The sequence below is a fragment of the Martes martes genome (genome assembly GCF_963455335.1).
Source record: "Martes martes genome assembly, chromosome: 5".
Taxonomy (NCBI): Eukaryota; Metazoa; Chordata; class Mammalia; order Carnivora; family Mustelidae; genus Martes; species Martes martes.
Window position 1 is genome coordinate 45,314,265 of NC_137892.1, and position 22,441 is coordinate 45,336,705.

Consider the following 22,441-nt stretch of genomic DNA (forward strand, 5'->3'; position numbering starts at 1 on the left):
TGGAAAGCGAAGAGGGTGGAAAAATATACCTTGCTTAGCCTCAATATTTTCTTCCCACATAATCCACTTAATCTGACTTTGTTCATTGCAGATTAGAAAAATTCTTATAAACTATGTATTTCAGTTTTTTTGTTGTCATACCTAAAAAATGGTTGTTATTTAGGTACTTTCGGTTTCACAAATAGTTTGGTTATTTTTAAATTTTTTTTTCTTTCATCTCTAATCTGTATTTTTAGTTATCTTGACATGCATTTTTTTGTTTTATCGAGATACGACATACAATGTATAAATTTAAGATTGACAGCATGACTTGCATACATTGCAAAATTGTTACCACAAATAGTTTAGTTTATATTTATCCATCATCTCATATAGATGGAATAAGAGGAAGAAAAAGAGAAAATTTTTTTTCTTTGTGATAACTTTTAAAATCTACCCTTAGAGTAGGTTTCAAATAAACTGTAGAACAGTGTTAACTTTGGTCATTATGTTGTACATTACATCCCCAATACTTACTTATCTTAAAACTGGAAGATTTTAGGGACGCCTGGGTGGCTCAGTTGGTTAAGCAGCTGCCTTCGGCTCAGGTCATGATCCCAGCGTCCTGGGATCGAGTCCCACATCGGGCTCCTTGCTCCCTCTGCCTGCCACTCTGTCTGCTTGTGCTCACTCTCGCTCCTCTCCCTCTCTCTCTGACAAATAAATAAATAAATCTTTAAAAAAAAAATTAAAAAAAAAAACTGGAAGATTTTATACATCTACATTATTAACCCCTACACACATCTGCTGGCTGCCCCAGGTAACTACAGATCTGATGATCACTTTTCCTATGAGGTTTTTGTTTGTTTTAGATTCCATATGTAAGTGAGATCATATGGTATTTGTCTTACTCTCACTTATTTCATTTAGTGTAATATCCTGAAATTCATCCACATTGTTGCAAATGGCAGGATTTCCTTCTTTTTGTGGCTAAATAGTATTCCATTATATATGTGTATCACATTTTCTTTATCTGTTGAGGGGATACTAAGGTTGTTTCCATGTCTTGGCTGTTGTAAATAATGCTGCATTGAACATGAGGGTACAGATATCTCCAACATAATGATTTTGGAGTTTTTAAAGATGATTTTTCATATTTTATTTCCAGTTATCAGGCAGCCAGTCATTGGTTATTATAAATTGCTGTATGACTTTAGGTGTGCCACTGTTTTTTGACCTTGTTTTTTCTAATTTTAAAACTGAGGGGATTGGGTGCCTGGGTGGCTCAGTGGGTTAAGCTGCTGCCTTCGGCTCAGGTCATGATCTCAGGGTCCTGGGATCGAGTCCTGCATCGGGCTCTCTGCTCAGCAGGAAGCCTGCTTCCCTCTCTCTCTCTCTGCCTGCCTCTCTGTCTACTTGTGATCTCTCTCTGTCAAATAAATAAATAAATAAAATCTTAAAAAAAAACAAAAAACTGAGGGGATTAAATTAGATAATCTTTCCATTCTAAAATTTGGAGTTTCTTTTATGTATGTGTAATACAATTATCCTTACATTCTCTACACTGATTCTTTACTTATTTAAAAACATATATTTTTATTCATATTCTTAAATTTTTGAGTTGAAGGCAACGATCTTATAACAGAATTACATAGAATGTATTGTGTTTTCTTTTTCAGCTACTGGTGCTACTACAACCATCTATGCAGTTGAAGCAGATGGTGACCCAAATGCAGGATTTGAAAAAAACAAGGAACCAGGCGAGATCCAGTATTTGATTAAATGGAAAGGATGGTCCCATATTCACAATACTTGGGAGACAGAAGAAACCCTTAAGCAGCAGAATGTTAGAGGAATGAAAAAATTGGATAACTATAAGAAAAAAGATCAGGAAACAAAAAGATGGTAAATATGTTTTATATTTTACTTAATTTTTTAACAGTTCAAAGATGATTATTAAGGTTTTTGTTAACAAGGAATACATAGTAAAGAGTCCAATAACCCAAAGGATGCCTGGGTGGCTCAGTCAGTTAAGTGTCTGCCTTCAGCTCAGGACATAATCCCAGTGTCCTGGGATATAGCCCCGCATCAGGCTCCTTGCTCAGCGGGGAGCCTGCTTTTCCCTTTCCCACTCTTCCTGCTTGTGCTCACTCTGTCAAATAAATAAATAAAATCTTTAAAAAAAAATGCAATAACCTAAAATAACTATTTGTAGACTTAAATTGTATTTGAAGGTAAACTTTTGGGAATAGCCATGTCTAAACTTCTTGTTAATGATAATCATGTAGAATGTGTCTCATATATATTATAAATTATACATTTTTAAAATTAAAAATTAATGATGCTTCACTTTATTTCAGTTTCTTCATTATTCAGCTGACTCACATGATAAGTGGCAAATGGGAGATTTTGTGCTACAGATAGTTTGGGGGAATGGTTATTTAGGGGAGATTTTGAAGTCTATTTGTGGATTAATAATCTTTCAGGTTGAAAAATGCTTCTCCAGAAGATGTGGAATATTATAATTGCCAGCAAGAACTTACAGATGATCTACACAAACAGTATCAAATAGTGGAACGAATAATTGGTTAGTAATAAATGATTCTCACTGAACTTTTATCTTTCCATGCTTGATCTGAAAAAAATTTAAATTTACTGCTTACACATCAAATACAGTAGTTTAGTCTTACTGTAATACGGTAATGTAAACCAGATGACTGATTTTTGCTTATGTAGTTTTTTACCAAAGATTAGTCCTTGGATAAGATTCATCGTGAAAATAAATATCTGATTTATCTCACAGCTCATTCCAATCAGAAGTCAGCAGCTGGTTATCCCGATTATTACTGTAAATGGCAGGGCCTTCCATACTCAGAGTGCAGCTGGGAGGATGGAGCTCTAATTTCCAAAAAGTTTCAAGCATGCATAGATGAGTATTTTAGCAGGAATCAATCAAAAACCACTCCTTTTAAAGATTGCAAAGTGAGTATTGTTTGGAATTTTTAACTAATTGAAAATATTATTTACACATCATAAATATTACAAGCCCAAATGGAGAGTTAGATCCTGATTTCAGAGAAGCTAAGAGAGGAAACTGCTTGGTTGATAGATCTTAAAGGAAAGAGTGTTCTGGTGATTGCTATGTGGTCTTAGATGTGGTGCTGTCTTTTAGCCTTGGTGAGTGAAACTGTCAGGAAGGTGATAAATTGGTGGCAGTAGTTCTGAGGAGTGTCTTGGGGAGACCAAATAAGGGAAATTCCCTAGAAAATAGATATATATGCTTGCTTTAAAAGGTGGTGAATATTTTCTCTGAAGGTGAGAAAGAAAAGAGGGACATACCCATAAGAAAAGAAGTAGTACCCAGGACTACCTTGCCTAATATAAGATCTTTATACTTACAGACATTATTAACAATAGTTTGAGGGTCTGTATACTATTAGAATTTGTTTTCTTACTATAAGATTGAATTAAACTGATAATGGTAATTTAGAAATCAGAAATTTCTGTTAAGCCAGTTGTATGGTTTATTTCTAGGTCAGGGCTGCACCAGCAGTTAAATGAATGAATTTAAGATAGCTCTATCTTATGAACTGTGTAAGACTGAAGTATTTCAGTAGGAACTTATTTATTTCTGTCATTTTTTTGTCCAAAAAAGAGGGCAGAATATTTCACTGTACGTTGTTGTTACAGTAAGAGAATGCAGTCTTATTTGAATGAATCTTGAGATTTTGAGTCATGGAATTTCTGAGCCTGAAATTTTAGATAAAATTTCAGAATTTATGGTAAAAGCTTAAGATTTTGATCTTTAAAAATTCTCACATTTGATAGTTCTTATTACATTTATTTCTACTAAAGGTATTAAAACAAAGGCCAAGATTTGTAGCCTTAAAAAAGCAACCATCCTATATTGGAGGACATGAGAGTTTAGAATTAAGAGATTATCAACTGAATGGTTTAAATTGGCTTGCTCACTCTTGGTGCAAGTAAGTATATTTTGAATTGTCTGTTTAATTTGAGGGCATACGAATTCTACAAATACAGGATATGGAAAAGATTTATATCAATATCAAGGATAAAGACCATTTGGTATTTATATGCAGGCTTTTGAATTTCCTTAGTATGTAAGTAATACTTATTAATCCTAAGAAGAAAATCCAGTGGAGTTTGAATTTAACCTGTTTAAGTGCTGCACTACTTAATATTATTGTTATTTTTTAAGCTTCCTTTGGACTAAAATGGTAAACTTTGTGTACTTCTCTCATACTATTGCAGAGGCCTTTACTTATTATTGATAGCTAATAGAAGTAGTATATTTGTATACCTTTCAGATTAATTTTAACTGTTTAAATTTGTACATGGGTTATGTGAAAAGGTTTCTTTATAAATTTGAATCTATTGCATACATAAATTTTGTTCTTAATTTTATAGAGGAAATAGTTGCATCCTTGCTGATGAAATGGGCCTCGGAAAAACAATACAGACGATCTCATTTCTGAACTATTTGTTTCATGAACATCAATTATATGGACCTTTTCTGTTAGTGGTACCACTTTCCACTCTTACTTCTTGGCAAAGGGAAATTCAGACATGGGCTTCTCAAATGAATGCTGTGGTTTATTTAGGTGACATTAACAGCAGAAATATGGTAAGTTGTTTCTTCACAAATTTAGGAATCTAGACATACTTGTCTTTATAGTCCTAGTTTCCAGTGTAAAACTTGCCACAAAGTATTCAGTACAATTGGCTGTAACAAAAGACAATTTTTAGCTGAGTGTTACTTTATGTAATATATATATTTTTCTAATTTCTTATAGAAAGTTTCAAATATACATGAAAGCAGACAGAAGAGTATAATAAATCTCTGCATGTCCATCTCCAGCTTCACAGTTTTAATGCTTTGCCAGTTTTGTTTGATCTGTACCTCTACAGAGTACTTTCCTTCTAAATATTGTGAAGCAGACCTGGATATTATATCTCATCCATAAATGCTATGTTATAAAATGAATTAATCACTTATGTTTTATTAAATGAGAACTTCCTTCAGTGGGAAGTGTGTATTAAAAACGTGTCTGCTTTACTTTTATAGGCTTTGAAATGCTGTGCTGTTTATATTTTTATTTATAAGTAAGATGATTGTAGCTTGTTGGACTGTGTTAAGAATTAAAATGATTTTATTATGTAAACAACCATAGTTTTTTCTGTATTTTGGAGGGATTTTTTTTTTTAGGTATTCAAATAAAGTGTACTTTTCTTAATGTTTGTCTTAAAATTATCTTCAAAATTTCTTGATAGATAAGAACTCATGAATGGATGCATCCCCAGACCAAACGGTTAAAATTTAATATACTTTTAACAACTTATGAAATTTTATTGAAGGATAAGGTGTGTATTACCTATGCTTTTCTGTTTGGTGTATATTAATTTTTGCTTTACCATATATTGTGGAGAGGATGAGAAGATAAATCATGGGTCAGAAGACCATATCCTCTGGGTCAAATCTGGCTTATATTTCATAACTTTTGAACGAAGAATGGTTTTTACATTTTTAGATGGTGTAAAAACAATATGTGACAGAGACCAACACACATTTGTCTGCAGGAAGCTTAAATATTTACCATCTGGGTCTTTACAAGAAAAGTTTACCAACTATTGACTTATATAAAACTAGTTTGGTATAGTTTGTTGATTTGTAAGATCTTTAAAGAGAAGGAAAATACCTGAAAGAACTAAGCTACCTCTGGGTGAAGCACTATACTAAATGCTTTATAGATCTTATTTATTTAGTTCTTTATAGTTCGTATCTCAAGTAATTCCCATCTATTTTATAAGATACTGCTCTTTCTATTTTATTGGAAAGAAAAATTCCGTCTCAAAAGAGGTTAATGAGCTTGTCTCCTAGTTTATGCAACCATTAAAGAGCAGAATGAGGCCTGCCTCTGTTTTAAGTCAGAGACCCACATTTATATATTGGAGATCCACAGCTCATAAAAATCATACAGTAAATTATTTCTACACTTGGAATAAGACATGTCCAAATTTATATCCTATTTTCTTTCTCTAAATTGACATTAATAGAGGCTTCTGCTGGCCTTAAGCTAAAAATCTTTTGTGAAAAATTTTAAATGATACTATTTTAATGATACTGTTGTTTTTCTTTTTCCTTTTTGAATGTGTAAGCTAGTAAAAACTTTCATTTGCCTTTCTCTGTTTTCCAATGAGTGAATTCGTCATCAAAGGAACTTTGTTTTGCATGTTGAGTTACTTTGAGGATTTCAATAGATCTTGAAATATATAATTTTTATTTGAAAAAAGTTTGCTTTTAATTTCAGTTTGTCTCAGTTTAGTAATTTGTATTTATTTTTTCTCTTAAAATATTAACTGTGTTCTGTTCATTTTAAGGCATTCCTTGGAGGTCTGAATTGGGCGTTTATAGGTGTAGATGAAGCACATCGATTAAAGAATGATGACTCTCTTCTGTATAAAACTTTAATAGACTTTAAGTCCAATCATCGTCTCCTTATTACTGGAACTCCTCTACAAAACTCCCTCAAAGAGCTCTGGTCTTTGCTACATTTCATTATGCCAGAAAAGTAAGATAAGTTGGGATATATAGTTTTAATATTAGTTTTATATGTTACGCTTCACAGTAAAATAATTAATGTAGGTAATAAGGTCCATAAGAAGTTTTATTGCCCTAGAACATTAGACCACAGATTTTTAAGAAGGAAAATTAAAAAAGGAAGTAACATGCAACAGTTCATATTTCTAATATTTTTTCAGTTTTGTAAATAAACAAGTTTCAGTCATGTGTAATAAATTACAACAGTTCATTTTGCCGTTGTTCAAAATAAAATTCATTTGGAAAACTGAAACAGTATCCTTCTTAGTATTTAATAGGAGCAGTAATAACAATAATAATGTACTGGCAATCCCTTTTTCTAAATGAGGAAAACTAGAGTAGATAAAAGTCAGATAACTTGTTCAAGATGACAAATTTTTTTTTCAGGATTTCAAAATTCTTTGAGAAATATTGTAGTGAAAATCCTGTATTTGAAAATACTTCAATTTTATTTAACATCTTTAACTCAAAGAGAATCATAATTTTATAAAACAACTTTGTTTCACCTTTGGATACATGACAGATTTCTTGGAAAGGATGGTTCTTAGAAGTGACTAATATTAGCAAATCTCTTTTCTTGAAAGACTGTATTTTGTTTATATATGACTACTCTCAAAAATCTCATATTCAATGACTTTTTTTCAGTGGTTCTTCCATTTCTTACATTTTTAAGGTTTTCTTCCTGGGAAGATTTTGAAGAAGAACATGGAAAAGGCAGAGAATATGGTTATGCAAGCCTCCACAAGGAGCTTGAGCCATTTCTGTTACGCAGAGTTAAAAAAGATGTGGAAAAATCGCTTCCTGCCAAGGTTGAGCAGATTTTAAGAATGGAAATGAGTGCTTTACAGAAACAGTATTACAAGTAAGCCGTAAACAGACCACATGTTGGACATTTATTTCTAAATAACCCCCTGTAGCCTTGTCTCTTTGAGGTGTCCCCCCACCCTGCACTATGTTCTTAGAGTAATAACAATTGTTGAATTTTAGAATAGGTTTATTCTATAGGCTCATGAAGCAAAGAGATTAAATGGCATGTTCAAGACCATGGGTAACCTAATACTAATCATGATTAATTCTGTTTTTCTATTTTGTGCTCTGTTACCATATAGAGGGTTCTGTTAAGTGTTAATAATACTTAACTGTTAGTGATACTAAGGCATTATTTTGTAGTTATGATGATTACATAACTGACAAAGGTAGAGGCCAGAACAAGAAACTTAAAATTTTAGGCCCCCTGTCTAGGAATATTAATCATACTTAAGATAAATTTATATGTAAGATCTATATAATACTACTTCTACTTCAAAGAATCAAAAGGTAGTATTTGTCCTAATAGCTATTTAAATATTTAATTGCATAAAATGCACTGCTGTATACATGCATTTGGATTCTGAGAAACTTATTTCATGGTAATAGCTGTAAGTGCCATACATGAAAAGGAATACATTTTTTGCATGAATTTTAGGTTTGTGTTGTGGAAAATTTTAAACATACACAAAAATTTCAAACATTATTAAAAAAAAAAAATTCCAACCCTCGGGTTTGTTTTCACCTCACAGCCAATCTTATTTTATCTCTAGCTATTCCCACTCCCTGCCCCCCCATATCATTCTGAGGCATATCAGTGATAAAATTGTTTCAGGTCCTTTCCCAGACTAACCTTATAGAAAGGAAGAAAATAAAAGATGGTAGTAGACAAAGTATATTGTGGTGAAAGGAAATGTTACATAGTTACATAGTTTGGAGTGATAAAAATAACCACCCGTAATTTTTCTACAAGTTGCGTATATATTGTTTAATTGTAATTTAGAAGAAGACTGTGGGTAAACCAGGTATGCTCATGAGGTTTCTTACATGTCTATGTTTTGGTTGCCTAATGTAATAAAATTTGTAGGAAGGTTAATATAGATCATAGTTGATCCATTTTTTAAGTAACTTTGGGGGGAAAAGGATTAATACACTTTACTCACTATGTTACATCAAGCCTTTACTGTATATTGCACAGATAACACGTTATGTGTTGTTTTCTCATTAATTTTATGAATGAAGTTCGTTAGTCTTGTGAATGGGGTTTGGTCCGTTGTATTGTGAACTTTGTAATGGTGCAGTTTTGCTTTGGTGCTTGATTGTTTTTTCCTGATTTTAGAATTCATCCTGGTAAGTATTGTGCTGAACCTCATTTTTGTGTTTTTTTTTTTCTTTAAACAGATGGATATTAACTAGGAATTACAAAGCCCTCAGCAAAGGTTCCAAGGGCAGTACCTCAGGCTTTTTGAACATTATGATGGAGCTAAAGAAATGTTGTAACCATTGCTACCTCATTAAACCACCAGATAATAATGAATTCTATAATAAACAGGAGGCCTTACAAGTAAGGATTTTAAAATATTGTTAATCTATTGTAAAACAAAATTCTAGAAATGCTTATTGCAGTTATAACTGAAAATGGCACAAGGCTTTAATGTATTAGTTAGAATTTCTTTTTGGTTATGGTATAATTAAATAATTTTTTTTAGTCTCTATTAAAAAAAAGCCTTTAAAATGATAATTTATTCAATTTATTATTTTGATCATTTTCTAAAAATGGATTTGTATGGACTAACAAAGTCCATCCAACAGAAATCCTTAATATATTCTTATTGACAGAAATTCACATCAGTGAATGTGCTGAATTTATGATATGGCAAATGGTTGTCTTGAGAAAGACATCTTAACCTCAGGTTTTACCATTCCTGTCACTTCTGGAAGATGGATGAGAAGTATGCAGAAGGCACAACTGCCATCCTACTCCAGCAGTGCTTTAAAGTCTTAGGTTCAGTGACTGATATGTATAAATTCAAATATGTTTTGTTATTGTTTTAAAAACCTTTAGTTGCTTAGTAGCTGCTTCTTTCAGTATATTGTTTTTCAAAGATTTTTGGAGAAGTAGTCGTAATGACTAGCCAGTAAAGTGAAACTACTCCCCCCATCGCCTTACCTCCAAAACATGACAAAAACCTAGGTGCTAAATGACAAGGAACATTCTAGCTGGCGTAGATCAGAGTGATCCTAGAAAGGTCCTAGAAAATTTTGAAAACTGAAACAAACTATATTCCACCATTATAAAAAATATAACATTTTGATTGTAAATAATTAAAGAAGATGAAGTATTAAGTGGAGTATTTAATTTGATTGATTTTTTTTTCACATGCTGTAACATTTGTAATTTATTGTTTCCTAGCACTTAATCCGTAGTAGCGGAAAATTGATTCTTCTTGACAAACTGTTAATTCGTCTAAGAGAACGAGGCAATAGAGTTCTTATTTTTTCTCAAATGGTGCGGATGTTAGATATTCTCGCAGAATATTTGAAATATCGTCAATTCCCCTTTCAAGTAAGCATTTCATTTTTTCTTTTTTGTTGACTTGAATTTTATCTGATTTTTTAAAAAATTTTATCTGATTCTTGAGTGTATTCTACACAATAACCTTTGAAATTCTTCTGTATAGATTTTTATATAAACTGTACTTCTAAGATACTATATATATTTTAAAAATTTCTATTTGTGGGGTGCCTGGTGACTCAGTCAGTTAAGCTCCTGCATCTTGATTTTGGCTCAGGTCCTCTCATGGTCATGAGATTGAGCCCCAAGTCAGGCTCTGCACTGGCTGTGGAGCCTGCTTAAGATTGTCTCTCCTCATCTACCTCTGCCTTTGCCCTCTCCTCTCTCTCTTCCTCCCTGGGGGGGGAAAATTTCTATTTGTCATTATTCCTTTTTTTCCTTTTGACCTCACATTTAGCAGCAAAGCAGTTTTTCTTTTCTCTAATTTTTATTTTAATTCTGTACTTCTGTGCTCAAATCGAAATGGCCGACTGTTACAGATTCTGAAGAATAATGTTCTCATAGTTACTCTGATACATAGCTTGCTGAATAAAACTATAGATGACTCTAAGGAAGGTACTAAAGACCAAATGGTCTTATATTTCATTTATTCATTATTTATTTTGAAATCCATTCAGTATAATTGAAGCTAACATGAATGAGTGTTTAATGTTAAGAGACAGGTGCTAATCTCAGTACTTTCTAATAATTTGTTTAATCCTTATTTAATCCTTTATGAACAGTGCCTAGAACCTAGTGAACAACCCTATAACTAGTTAATGACATATATTTAGTGCAGGAAGTAAAACAGAAGCAGAATTATAAGGATGAATCTCAACAGACATAATCCCTACTCTGTTAGAATTTAAATCATAATGTGGGAGATAGATATTAAGCAGGTAATTAGACATAAAAATAACATTACAACTCTGGTAATGTCTGCTCTGGACAGGCTTTTGGTGATATGAACATGGTTGAGAAATATATAGTCATTCAGGCTAGGGGAGAAGTATGGAAAAAGTATCATTGTTTTTTGTAATAGCTTTATTGAGATGTAATTTCCTTCCCATGCAATTCATGCATTTAAAGTGTACAATTAAGTGATTTTTAATATATGCACAGAGCTGGGCAGCCAACAGCACAATCTTAGAATGTTTCATTCCCTCAAAAAGAAACTACCCTTCATCTACCATTGTATTTCTCCCTATCACCCCTCTGTGCCCACCTCAACTCTCTCTTGGTTGTTTTTAGTCAAACTAGTATATGTACATGGTCAAACAAAACAATAGAGTAAAGAAGTGCTTGTTGTCAGCAGTTCTGTGCCCCTCATGCCTTCTCATTCCCAGATTAATTCCCAGAGAAAACTATTTTTACCGTTCTTTTGGTTTAGTTATATCTCAATAAATGATATAGCCACTGTATTTTAAAAGTTTACTAATTGTAATTGTTAATGAAAAAGAAACAAATAGCACTATTTAAAATATATATTTTCAGCAAGTGTTTAATAAGCACTCAGTATATATCCAATACTGAGCTAAGTGTTTTTACTGTTTTCCTCACTGAATGCTCTGAATTTTGTGAGGGAAATACTACTATTATGATCATTCCCTGAGAAAGAAATGAACAAGGTAAAAAGTCAAGATCACTTGTCCAGGCACCCATGAATACTGAAGACACTCAAATGCAGGCTATTTGACTAGAACCCGTGGTGCCCCAAATCAGTGACTTTCATACTTAATCAGGGGGTTTTGGTGGATCTACCTCCTTCTTTCTTTCCCTTCCTTCCTTCCTTTCCTTCCTTCCTTTCTCTCTTTCTCTCTCTCTTTTTTAAAAAAAAATTTTTAAGTTTTTATTTCTTAGAGAGCCCACATGAGCAGGGAGGAGGGGCAGAGGGAGAGTAAGAAGCAGACTTCCTACTGAGTGCAGAGCTCAATGTGGGGCTCCATCCCAATACCCTGAGATCATGACCTGAGCCAAAGGCAGACACTTAACCGACTGAGCCACCCAGATGTCCCTGGATCCCGTTCTCAGCGTTTCTGATTCAGTAGATCTGGGATGGGGCTCAAAAGTTTGCATTTCTAAGTTCTCAGGTGACATTGATGGCTGTTAGTCCAGTAACCACGCTGGACTTAATCAGCATTTATAAAACTGTGGTCTGTAACCAATTAATGGATTTGGAAATCAATTTAATGAGTTGTACCAACATTTTGAAAAAATGAAATAGATTTTAATATATGAGAGTATATCGTGGTACATTGTTTTCATGTAACTTGCTTTGGGTACACAGCTGTGTACTCATTCATATGTAAAATGTATTTCTTACACTGAGACTCAGGTGAAATGGTAGCCATTACTTACTGTTATAATCTGGGGAAATAGTTTTAGTGGTTAAGAGCACAGACTTGAGAGACAAAATGCCTGGACATTGTCTTGCCTCTTAGGTACCTTATACTCTGTTACAGTATTAGCAAAAGCAGTACAGTCTTTTCATACTTAATTTCATTGATTAAGTATCAATGATTTTAATCTTGTTGATTTTAATATCATTTTTAAATATTTTATTTGGTTATATGCAGTATTTTACTGTGTTCTTTCTAGAGATTAGATGGATCAATAAAAGGGGAGCTGAGAAAACAAGCTCTAGATCATTTCAATGCTGAAGGATCAGAGGTATGAATGGTTTTAAAATTGTGAATTATTTTAATCACTATTATAGTTGTATGTGCTTTTTTTTAAAATCATATTGTTGTTACCCAGTTTTGCTTTGTGAGGTTTTAAAAATCAATATTCTGTGTTAAATCTGAAGAATTTTACCCTTTCTTTTTAATACTGTTTCAGCATAGGACGGTTAATTTGATTTAGAATAAATTAGCCCACTTTCATTTAGAATTTTTTAAATTTGGTGTATATTATTCCCATGTATATTTGTATTTAGGAGTCTTGTTGACTGACTTTGCTAGAGGTTTTTGTATTTTAGTATTTCTTAAAACTACATTTTAGTTTTATTGGTGAAATACTTCTAAATTCAAAAAAATAAATTATTAAATTCTCTAATTAATTATTCACAGTCACAGTTTAGAAGAATTTAAAATCGAGCCTATTTATAATTCCTTACAGGATTTCTGCTTTTTACTTTCCACAAGAGCTGGAGGCCTGGGAATTAATTTAGCCTCCGCTGACACTGTTGTTATATTTGATTCTGATTGGAATCCACAAAATGATCTTCAGGCACAGGCTAGAGCTCATCGAATTGGGCAGAAGAAACAGGTATTTTTTTTTCTTTTATTTTACTTTTGTATTCTTTTTTTATGATCATCAGTGTTTGGAAGTGATTTTGGTTTATCTTCCTGGTCAAGTCATTGGAACACAGTCATGTTGCTCTTTAACGTGTAAAATACTAAGGAACTCAGATTTACCGAAAGAAGGTCTGGCAGAATTGAAGTAACTGTGCCAGAATAGGATTATGCACTCTCTTTTAATCATACATTTTGTTTACAGCTATAGAGTACCAATATTTTTCATTCAAAACCTAAACTTTAAAATGTTTTTATTTTAACTATTGAAAGAGATTTTCTTTAGTATATTGCTACCTCTTTTTTTTTTTTTTTTAAAGATTTTATTTATTTATTTGACAGAGAGAGACATCACAAGTAGGCAGAGAGTCAGGCAGAGAGAGTGGAGGAAGCAGGCTCCCTGCTGAGCAGAGAGCCCAATGCGGGGCTTGATCCCAGGACCCTGAGATCATGACCTGAGCCGAAGGCAGAGGCTTAACCCACTGAGCCACCCAGGCGCCCCTGCTACCTCTTTCTTAACCTGTATTTTATTCATTTGCCTATAAGATTGCAAAAAAGCCATTCTGATTTTATAGTTTTTATACAGCTTTCTGACAACTGTTATAATAGGCCTTGAGAAAAACCACCTGTCATCATTCTGCTGCCTTGGTCTTTGTATTTTAATTCATTTACCTCCATCTAGAGTAGTGCTTCTCAAACTTCTCCAAAGCAGGAGATAACAAAAAACAGAAAGACTTATGGGCACATTTATACTACCTTTTTAAGATTTCATGTTTTCTACTGAAAAATTTGCCCATAATTTTAAATTGAAAAAATATTTTGCCCAAATAATTCTCATAAAACTCTGATCAGAAATACATTATTCTTCTTTCTGTAATTTTTATACTCTGGAACAATATTGCATGCCCCTAACTGAAAGCTTGTATTTACAGTAGTGGTTCTTAACATCATCAGACCCAGTGACTACTTTTACATCAGCTGTTTTTAGCACCTCCTTTTCCTTGAATTGAATGCATGAATTTGAAAATAATTTGAGTGCCCTAATAGCAGTTTAGGTAGAAAAAAACAACAACCCAAAACCTTTTTTAAAAATACGTATTTTAATATATAGAACTACCTATATAGGAAAATAAGAGCAGGACTCATTCTCCATTGGAAGTACCAAGGAAGGAAAGATCCAGGGGTATGTTGGTGCATAAGAGAATAGAAATTAATATTAAAATTAGGTCATAACACTTACTTGCACATTATAAAGAGAGGTGCACTTGAAGTAGGGATAATAGCATGCCAAGATAAATTACAGACTGCCAGAGAGGAGATGGTGAGGCAGTAAGGTAATCTTACAAGTGAGCTGGACCTTGTGAATAGTCAAATTAGGCCTGTTTTATGAATGAGATGGGGCATAGTTGTTAATTGCACTAAACCTTCCTGTATTGAAATCCTTAACACATGGCTGGACTCATTCCATTTATACTACTTAGATACTAATTAAAGGCCACCACATTTTCCAATAGGTGATAGAAAATAAAGGATACATTAGAAGAACCAGTTAGATAAAATACTGTAGAAAGTTGCATGGTAGACCTCTGGGAAGAATATCTGAGTAAGATCATAAAATGATGGCAACACAGATTTCTTACATTTGTTACAAAACTTTTTAAAAAATGTGATATAAACATAACTATATTTTTAAATATAATTTAATTATCGTTTAACACATTTAAAATATATAAATATGGATACATATTTTTATTAATGATTATTGAGCTGTATTCTTTATTATTTGATTATTTGATGTCTTATAGTAAGATTGCTTTCTGTTCCTGGGTGTTTTTTATTTTTTAAATTTTTATTTAAATTCCAGTTAACATGCAGTATATTATTAGTTTCAAGTGTACATTATAGTGCTTGAACTCTTCCATACAACACGTGGTACGCCTTACAACAGGGGCCCTCCATAATCCCCATCACCTGTTGAATGCCTCACCCACATCCCCAAGGTGATAACCATCAATTTGTTTTCTGTTGTTAAGAGTCTGTTTCTTGGTTTGCTTCTCTTTTCCCCTATGATCATTTGTTTAGTTTTTCCAAATTCCACATATATGTGAAATCATGCACGTGCCTATGGTTTTACTAGTATTTGGTTCTAAATCTGACACAAGGTATTTCATATCTCTTATTAAATATTTATATGCAACAACTACAAAATGAGTATAGATGAGTAATACAGATGCATTTTATTGGTGACACCAATACTATACACATTTGGAAATAATTTTTGACAGATCTAAATAAAATGATATCCTGTTATCTACTGATTTATGCAGTAGTTAAAATGCTGAAAAAAAGTGTATGTATTAGAACTTCATTAAAACTCTTATTGTTTACCTTAAAATGGAATTCGAATTTAGACTCAAAATTTAAAAGTTTTTAAAAATCATTTATAAGACTTGAAAGACTCAAGATACTTTTTCTTTGTGCCTGAATGTCCAGTTTAATGCAGAATGTCTAATGTCCCAGGTCCCTGTGCTGTTAAGTACTGGTAAACCCACCTGATGATTTCAAAAACTATGAAAATGTCCCCACAAATTTTCAGAATATCCCTATATGGTGCTACTGTTTATATAGAACTGCTGGTCTTGAGAAATAGGGCAAAATATCTACACATCGATTTTTGTCTGTTTTGGAAAGCTTTGTCTTATGGCATGGTTTCATCATTAACATGGGAAATGGTTCACAGAATTTTGGATTATATGAAATATGAAACGTTAATCAGAATTAACATAACTGATGTAAATTGTCATATGTTTCCCACTTTTTCCCACTTTTTTTTTTGGCTAAAAAATAATTTAAAAATTACTGTCATTGCTTTTATTTATTTTTTATTTTTTTAATATATTTTTAAAAGATTTTATTTAGTTATTTGAGAGAGAGAGAGATCACAAGTAGCCGTAGAGGCAGGCAGAGAGGGGGGCAGGAAGCAGGCTCCCGGTGAGCAGAGAGCCCAATGTGGGGCTCAATCCCAGGACCCTGAGATCATGACCTGAGCCGAAGTTAGAGGCTTTAACCCACTGAGCCACCCAGGCGCCCCGTCATTGCTTTTAAAAAAGAAAAATAAGCAAATAAAATCTCCCAACCAAAATATAAGAAGGACACAGCCTCAAAATAATCTTTAAATTGAAGAAGTTTAGCTTTTATAAATATTGTTTTTTTTGTTTTTTTTTTTTTTATTTTCAGTGAAAATTTCACGTAGGATGAGCTTCCCTCTATGTAGAGTATTTGGGTGTTCGTTAGCAAGTGAATCCTTTTTACTACATTTTATGTTTCATCATGCATATGTTTACAGGTGAATATTTATCGTCTCGTTACGAAGGGATCAGTTGAAGAGGATATACTTGAAAGAGCCAAAAAGAAGATGGTTTTAGATCACCTTGTAATTCAGAGAATGGACACAACTGGAAAGACAGTACTACATACAGGTTCTGCCCCCTCAAGGTAGTTAGTTACTTTAGTTTTTTGTTTTTTTTTTAAGAGTTTTTGGTTAGAACATGAATCTGGGGCAGGGGAGAAGAGAGGCAGAGGGAGAAGCAGACTTCCCGCTGAGCAGAGAGCCTGATGACACCGGTTTGTATCCCAGAACCCTTAGTTCATGACCTGAGCCAAAGGCAGATGCTTAACCAACTGAGCCACCCAGGCGCGCCCTGGTAGTTACTTTAATATTAAAAAAAAAAAAAAAAAAAGTCTTGTAGACTCATGCTACACTCATTTTCCTGAAATGTTACATAGTACAAATAGATCTTTGATGTATCATATTTAGTATTGTAATTCTTCAATTTTCTAAAGCACTGGAGTAATTTTTAATCAAAAGCATACATTCAGTACCGATTTCACCACTCAAGTTTTATAAATCTTGGGAGAAATTCCTTTAATTTCCAGGTTTCAAGTTCTTACCTTTTAAAATAAGTGAACTTATAGTACTTCATCTAACTCTCATATAACTTATATAAAGTTGATTGTGTCAATAATGAATGAAAGTGCAGTGTAAGTACTAAATTGTTAACTGTTAATATTAAGCATTTTTATTTGTTTTTCTTTATTTAGTTCTACTCCTTTCAATAAAGAAGAATTATCAGCCATTTTAAAGTTCGGCGCTGAGGAACTTTTTAAGGAACCTGAAGGAGAAGAACAAGAGCCCCAGGTAAAAAAAAACTTTCCTCAAAATGTGCCATTTCTTTAAACTTATGAGGTATATTTGCTTCCAAATATATTAAAGTATACTTAAAGATTTCTTTCTAATTATAGGAAATGGATATAGATGAAATCTTGAAGAGGGCTGAAACTCATGAAAACGAACCAGGCCCTTTAACTGTAGGAGATGAGTTGCTTTCCCAGTTCAAGGTAGATTTTCTTTCTTTTTAATTTTTCCTTCAAATTATCTAAATTGAGAGGGAGTGATTTTTTTTTTGTCATTTCATGTTTTATTAATCTCTTTAATCACAGTCAACATAATTTAAGATTTTTGTCTTAAAATTTGCTGTGTGTATGAAAATTTTTCTCCCTTATTTTGACAAACCAGTAGCAACTTGTTTTGAAAAGGACCAAATCATTTATGAATAGGTACATTTAGTGGAATGAGGAGGGCTGTTATTCTAATTAGCTTCTAAAAAAGTGCTTGGCAAATAGCACATCCTCAAATATTTTGGTAAATGAGTGAATGTCGTCTCTAATGGCGAGTTCTGTGACGGAAGGCTTTTAGCTAATGTTTGTTGGAGCAGTTTTTGACATTAGATTAAGTTAAGCATTGTCACACCTAAGAAAACTCAAGTTAATCAGTCCATGTAAGCAATGAGCTCCTATTAGTACTTATAAATACCCCTGGTCTGGTAAGGGCTAAAAGGTTGCAAGGAGTCCTAAAGCAGAATAAGTCAGCCAACCTCATAGAGTAAGCTGTTTAGTGTAAAGAAGCAAGTTCCTCGATAGCCATTTTCCATGAACTGAGGGTTCTAAGAAGAGTAGTTCAGTTTGTGTCATTTGTTCATTCAACAAATATTTATTGCATTCTCTCTCTCTCAAATAAATCTTTAAAATAAATAAAGACATGAGAGGATGAACACTATTTGTAGTATCATTTCTTAAGACAGGATAAGCATGGGTTTTTTTTCATCCAGTTTTTGTAAGTTTTATGTGCCACTATTGGCAGTTAGCTTTAATGAATCCCTTCTGTGTACCAGTCTTCATAGTTCCTTCAGTATATTATTTAATCTTCACAAAAGTTAGTGAGCTCTTTCTATCTCTTTTTTTTTTTAACATTGAAGAAACCAGGAACCCAAGATAACCTAAGGTTATCTATGGACCCAGAGTTCTTTGTGTCTTGTCAGTAACTCTTTGTACTACTTTTTATGATCATAAAAATAAGAATATTGGTTTGTTCTATAACACTTTGTACTTAATGGACTGGTGTGCTATTTTCTGCAAAAGATGATTTAACATGTTACTATAAATTATATTGTTGGTCTGTCAACTGATTTTGTTGAGCAGCAGGACAAAAGAGAATCATTCTATAAGTCTTTTGGTTTATTCTACTTTGACCTAATTAAAAATAACAAATAATAAAGAACTAATAAAGAATATAGATAGCTTAGCAGTCATTTTTGGTTTAATCCATGGTCATATTCATTATCCTGAGGATATTTGGTGTGTTTGTTTGTTTTTTTTTAAAGATTCTATTCATATACTTGACAGACAGAGATCACAAGTAGGCAGAGAGGCAGGCACAGAGAGAGGAGGAAGCAGGCTCCCCGCAGAGCAGAGAGCCCGATGTGGGGCTCAATCCCAGGACCCTGAGACCATGACCTGAGCCGAAGACAGAGGCTTTAACCCACTGAGCCACCCAGGCGCCCCAAGGATATTTAGGTTTTATTGCCTTATTCTGGCATGTCACTTCCTCTCCCCTAAAATGCAAAATATAATTTAAAGATGAGTTTTTGTTTAATGCTTATTCTGTTAAAATTCTGGAATTTAAGGTTGCCAACTTTTCAAATATGGATGAGGATGACATTGAGTTGGAACCAGAAAGAAATTCAAAGAATTGGGAAGAAATAATTCCAGAAGATCAAAGAAGACGATTAGAAGAGGAAGAAAGACAAAAGGAACTTGAAGAAATTTATATGCTTCCAAGAATGAGAAACTGTGCAAAACAGGTGATCTTTTAATTTAAAAGATTATGTCTGTTGTTGTAAGGGTATTCATACCTGGACTGATCTGGTTTTGTTTTAAAGCATGCTGGTCCATTGTTTTCTTTTGTAGTATTTCATCTGATTTAATAATTCTTGTCTCATAAAGTAAGTTGGAAAGTGTTCACCCCTCCTCTGCTTTTAGGAAGAGTCTGTATAGAATTGGTATTCTTCATTAAATGCTTGGCATTATTTGTCAGGAAAACCATCTAGGCTTCGAGTTTTCCTTGTTAGAATTTTAAACTCTAAGCTGTTTTATAAATACAGAACTATTCACTGTATTTCTTTCTTGAGTGAGTTTGGCAGTTTGTTTCTTTCAAGGAATTTGTCCATTTTATCTAGATTGTTGAGTTTATGGACATGAAGTTATTCATAATATCCCCCCCCAAAATCATCCCTAGTTTCATTTATTTTTTCTGTTTCAATTGATTTCTGCTCTTTTTCACTCTTTTTGGCTTTGCTTTAATTTGCTCTACTGTTTTTAGTGTCTTAAGATGTATTCTTAAGAATTTAATCAAGACCTTCCTTTTATAATATTATCAGTGTTTAATGCTACAAGTTTCTCTGTAAGCACTGCGTTTTTTTTTAATCTTGTAAATTTTGATACCTGTTGTGTTTTCATTTTCATTCATTTCAGAGTATTTCCTAATTTGCCTTATGGAAAGTACTCTTTGACCCGTAGGTATTTTTTTGTTGGTTTATTTTTGTTCTTTTTTGTTGTTACAGAGTTTAATTTAATTTCCAAATATTTGGGAGATAATCTGATTATCTTTGTTACTGATTTCTAGTTTAATTCTGTCATCATCAGCATACCTTGTGTGATATGAATTTTTAAGTTTATTGCTGTTTATTTTATACCCAAATGAAGAAAATAGATTTTAAATAATGGTAACAGGGTCATGCCAGGTTACATAAGATCCTGCAACAAAAGGAAAGAAACTTTAATACTAGTTTTTTTTTTGTTTGAATTAACTTTTGTTTTTTAGAATATTCAGTTTACAAGATTATTTATCTTTTTTGGTGCCTCCTTAAATTTTGAGTCTGAGGCGACTGAGGGAATTGCTTAGTCATTGTTCTGCTATCCTTCCCCCAGGAGCAGAGTGTTTTGTTTTCTTTTTCTTTTCCTGCAACTGTATTGTGTCTTTTGGTGAGGTGCCAGGTGGGGTGCCCTCAGTGCCCCCAGTGCGGAGAAAGCTACTCCTGTTCTCCAGGCCATCATCTGGAAAGAAAGTTTTTTCTGATCTCCTTCCCAGTCTTACTCATGAGCACCTGTTGGGAGTTTTGCAGAGGAATGTCTGAGAGGGGGTGCAAGTTGTATTCTCCATATTCTCCATGCCTTTCATTTCCAGGTATCCTGTACTCTCATAGTCACCCAAACAAAGCCTTTAGCAAATTTTAGCTAACTTCCTTTTGCCTGCTTATAACTCATGCTTTTCACAGGTGAACCAATGTTCAAGTTTCATCTTTTCTTACAAACTCTGCTGTATTTCCTTATATTTTAGACTATTAGATTGCCTTGTGATTGTGTAAGAGGAGTTAGGATTTTATAGTTGAGATTTGTTGTTAGGATCGGGGCATCCTATCAATAGGCAGAAGTGGAGCCAAAAAAAATGTGTGTTTGGTCTGAAAGTGACCATGTATGTAGTTTCTTGTTAGTGTTTATTTCTGCCAACCCCATGATGATTTCCTTTTATAGTACACAGGAAGCACAGCATTATATTACTTCTTGTGAAAGGATGAAAGCAGGTTAGAATGAGGAAGAACTGACTACTGTCTTTGACTTTCAGTTAGCTTTTAGCATATTAGGGGTTCAGAAAATGCACTGTGACTTTAGAAAAATTCCAGAGAGTTATAAAGATATGTTTTGATGTTTCTGTTAAATAATTGGTGTTATAAATACTGTTGCTTTAATTCTTATTTAAAAAAATTACCATTGAGATTGTTTAATTCTATGTTTATGCTATTTGATTAATCATTTATTAATTTTTCTCATTCTTACAAAAGAACAATTTTGGGGGCACCTGGGTGACTCATTTGGTTAAGCATCTCACTCTTGGTTTCTTCTGAGGTCATGATGTCAGGGGTTGTGAGATCCAGCATCAGGGCCTCATGCTCAGCAGGGAGTCTGCTTGAGATTCTTTCTCCTTCTTCTCTGCCCCTCCCCTTCTCACATGTGAGCGTTCTCTCTCTCTAATCAATCTTTAAAAAAAAAAATTTTTTTTTTGTATTTTCTTTCTGATTTATAAGAATGTTTTAAAAAATGTTTGGGGCTGTTAATAACTCTTTGTCATTAACCTGCCATGTTTTTCTCTGTTTTGTTGGCTTTTTTAGTTTTATTTATAGAAAATCTTTTGATATACAGACAACATTTGAATTTGTTAATTCTCTTAATCTTTTCTTTTGTAATGTTTTCTTTGCTCTTACAGTTAGAAGGCTTCTTTAGTCTAAGGTTGGATAAATTTTTGTTTTCCAATTCCAGATTAGTTTTAATGGAAGTGAAGGGAGGCGCAGTAGAAGTAGGAGATATTCTGGATCTGATAGTGACTCAATCTCAGAAAGGAAAAGGCCAAAGAAACGTGGAAGACCACGGACTATTCCTCGAGAGAATATCAAAGGATTTAGTGATGCAGAAATTAGGCGGTAAGATGACATAAGACTATTTTACTTCAACTTGCTTTTACTAGAAGGTGAAATTTAAATGTACAAATTCCATAATTTTCAAAATTAAAATGAAGGTTTTAGAGGAGGCAAATATATGATAATTGTGTAGGAATTGGATGGTTCTGCTTTTGGGTCTTCATTATAGGTATGGAAAATAAAGTTTGGTATCTAATCTCTGCATGTTATTTATTGTTAAGTCTACTTAGACTGCTAAATTTTTTTGGTTTTATTAATGTGGTTCGGAATAGTGACCCTTTTGAATAATGAGTGTATATTTTAGTACATTGGATTTATT

The 22,441-nt window shown here is 33.1% G+C and overlaps 1 protein-coding gene across 1 annotated transcript in view; it reads left to right on the top strand.

Moving 5' to 3' along the window:
* The window catches only part of CHD1 (chromodomain helicase DNA binding protein 1), a 73,339-nt gene that overhangs the window by 31,442 nt on the left and 19,456 nt on the right, over positions 1-22,441 (top strand). Inside the window, exons 8-24 of the mRNA XM_080803855.1 lie at positions 1,659-1,884; positions 2,466-2,566; positions 2,783-2,961; positions 3,835-3,962; positions 4,408-4,624; positions 5,272-5,361; positions 6,379-6,569; positions 7,272-7,460; positions 8,807-8,969; positions 9,819-9,971; positions 12,558-12,629; positions 13,077-13,226; positions 16,599-16,747; positions 17,354-17,450; positions 17,555-17,650; positions 19,276-19,452; positions 21,965-22,125. Coding sequence (XP_080659981.1) covers positions 1,659-1,884; positions 2,466-2,566; positions 2,783-2,961; positions 3,835-3,962; positions 4,408-4,624; positions 5,272-5,361; positions 6,379-6,569; positions 7,272-7,460; positions 8,807-8,969; positions 9,819-9,971; positions 12,558-12,629; positions 13,077-13,226; positions 16,599-16,747; positions 17,354-17,450; positions 17,555-17,650; positions 19,276-19,452; positions 21,965-22,125 — 2,539 coding nt within the window. The remainder of the gene's footprint in view (positions 1-1,658; positions 1,885-2,465; positions 2,567-2,782; positions 2,962-3,834; positions 3,963-4,407; positions 4,625-5,271; positions 5,362-6,378; positions 6,570-7,271; positions 7,461-8,806; positions 8,970-9,818; positions 9,972-12,557; positions 12,630-13,076; positions 13,227-16,598; positions 16,748-17,353; positions 17,451-17,554; positions 17,651-19,275; positions 19,453-21,964; positions 22,126-22,441) is intronic.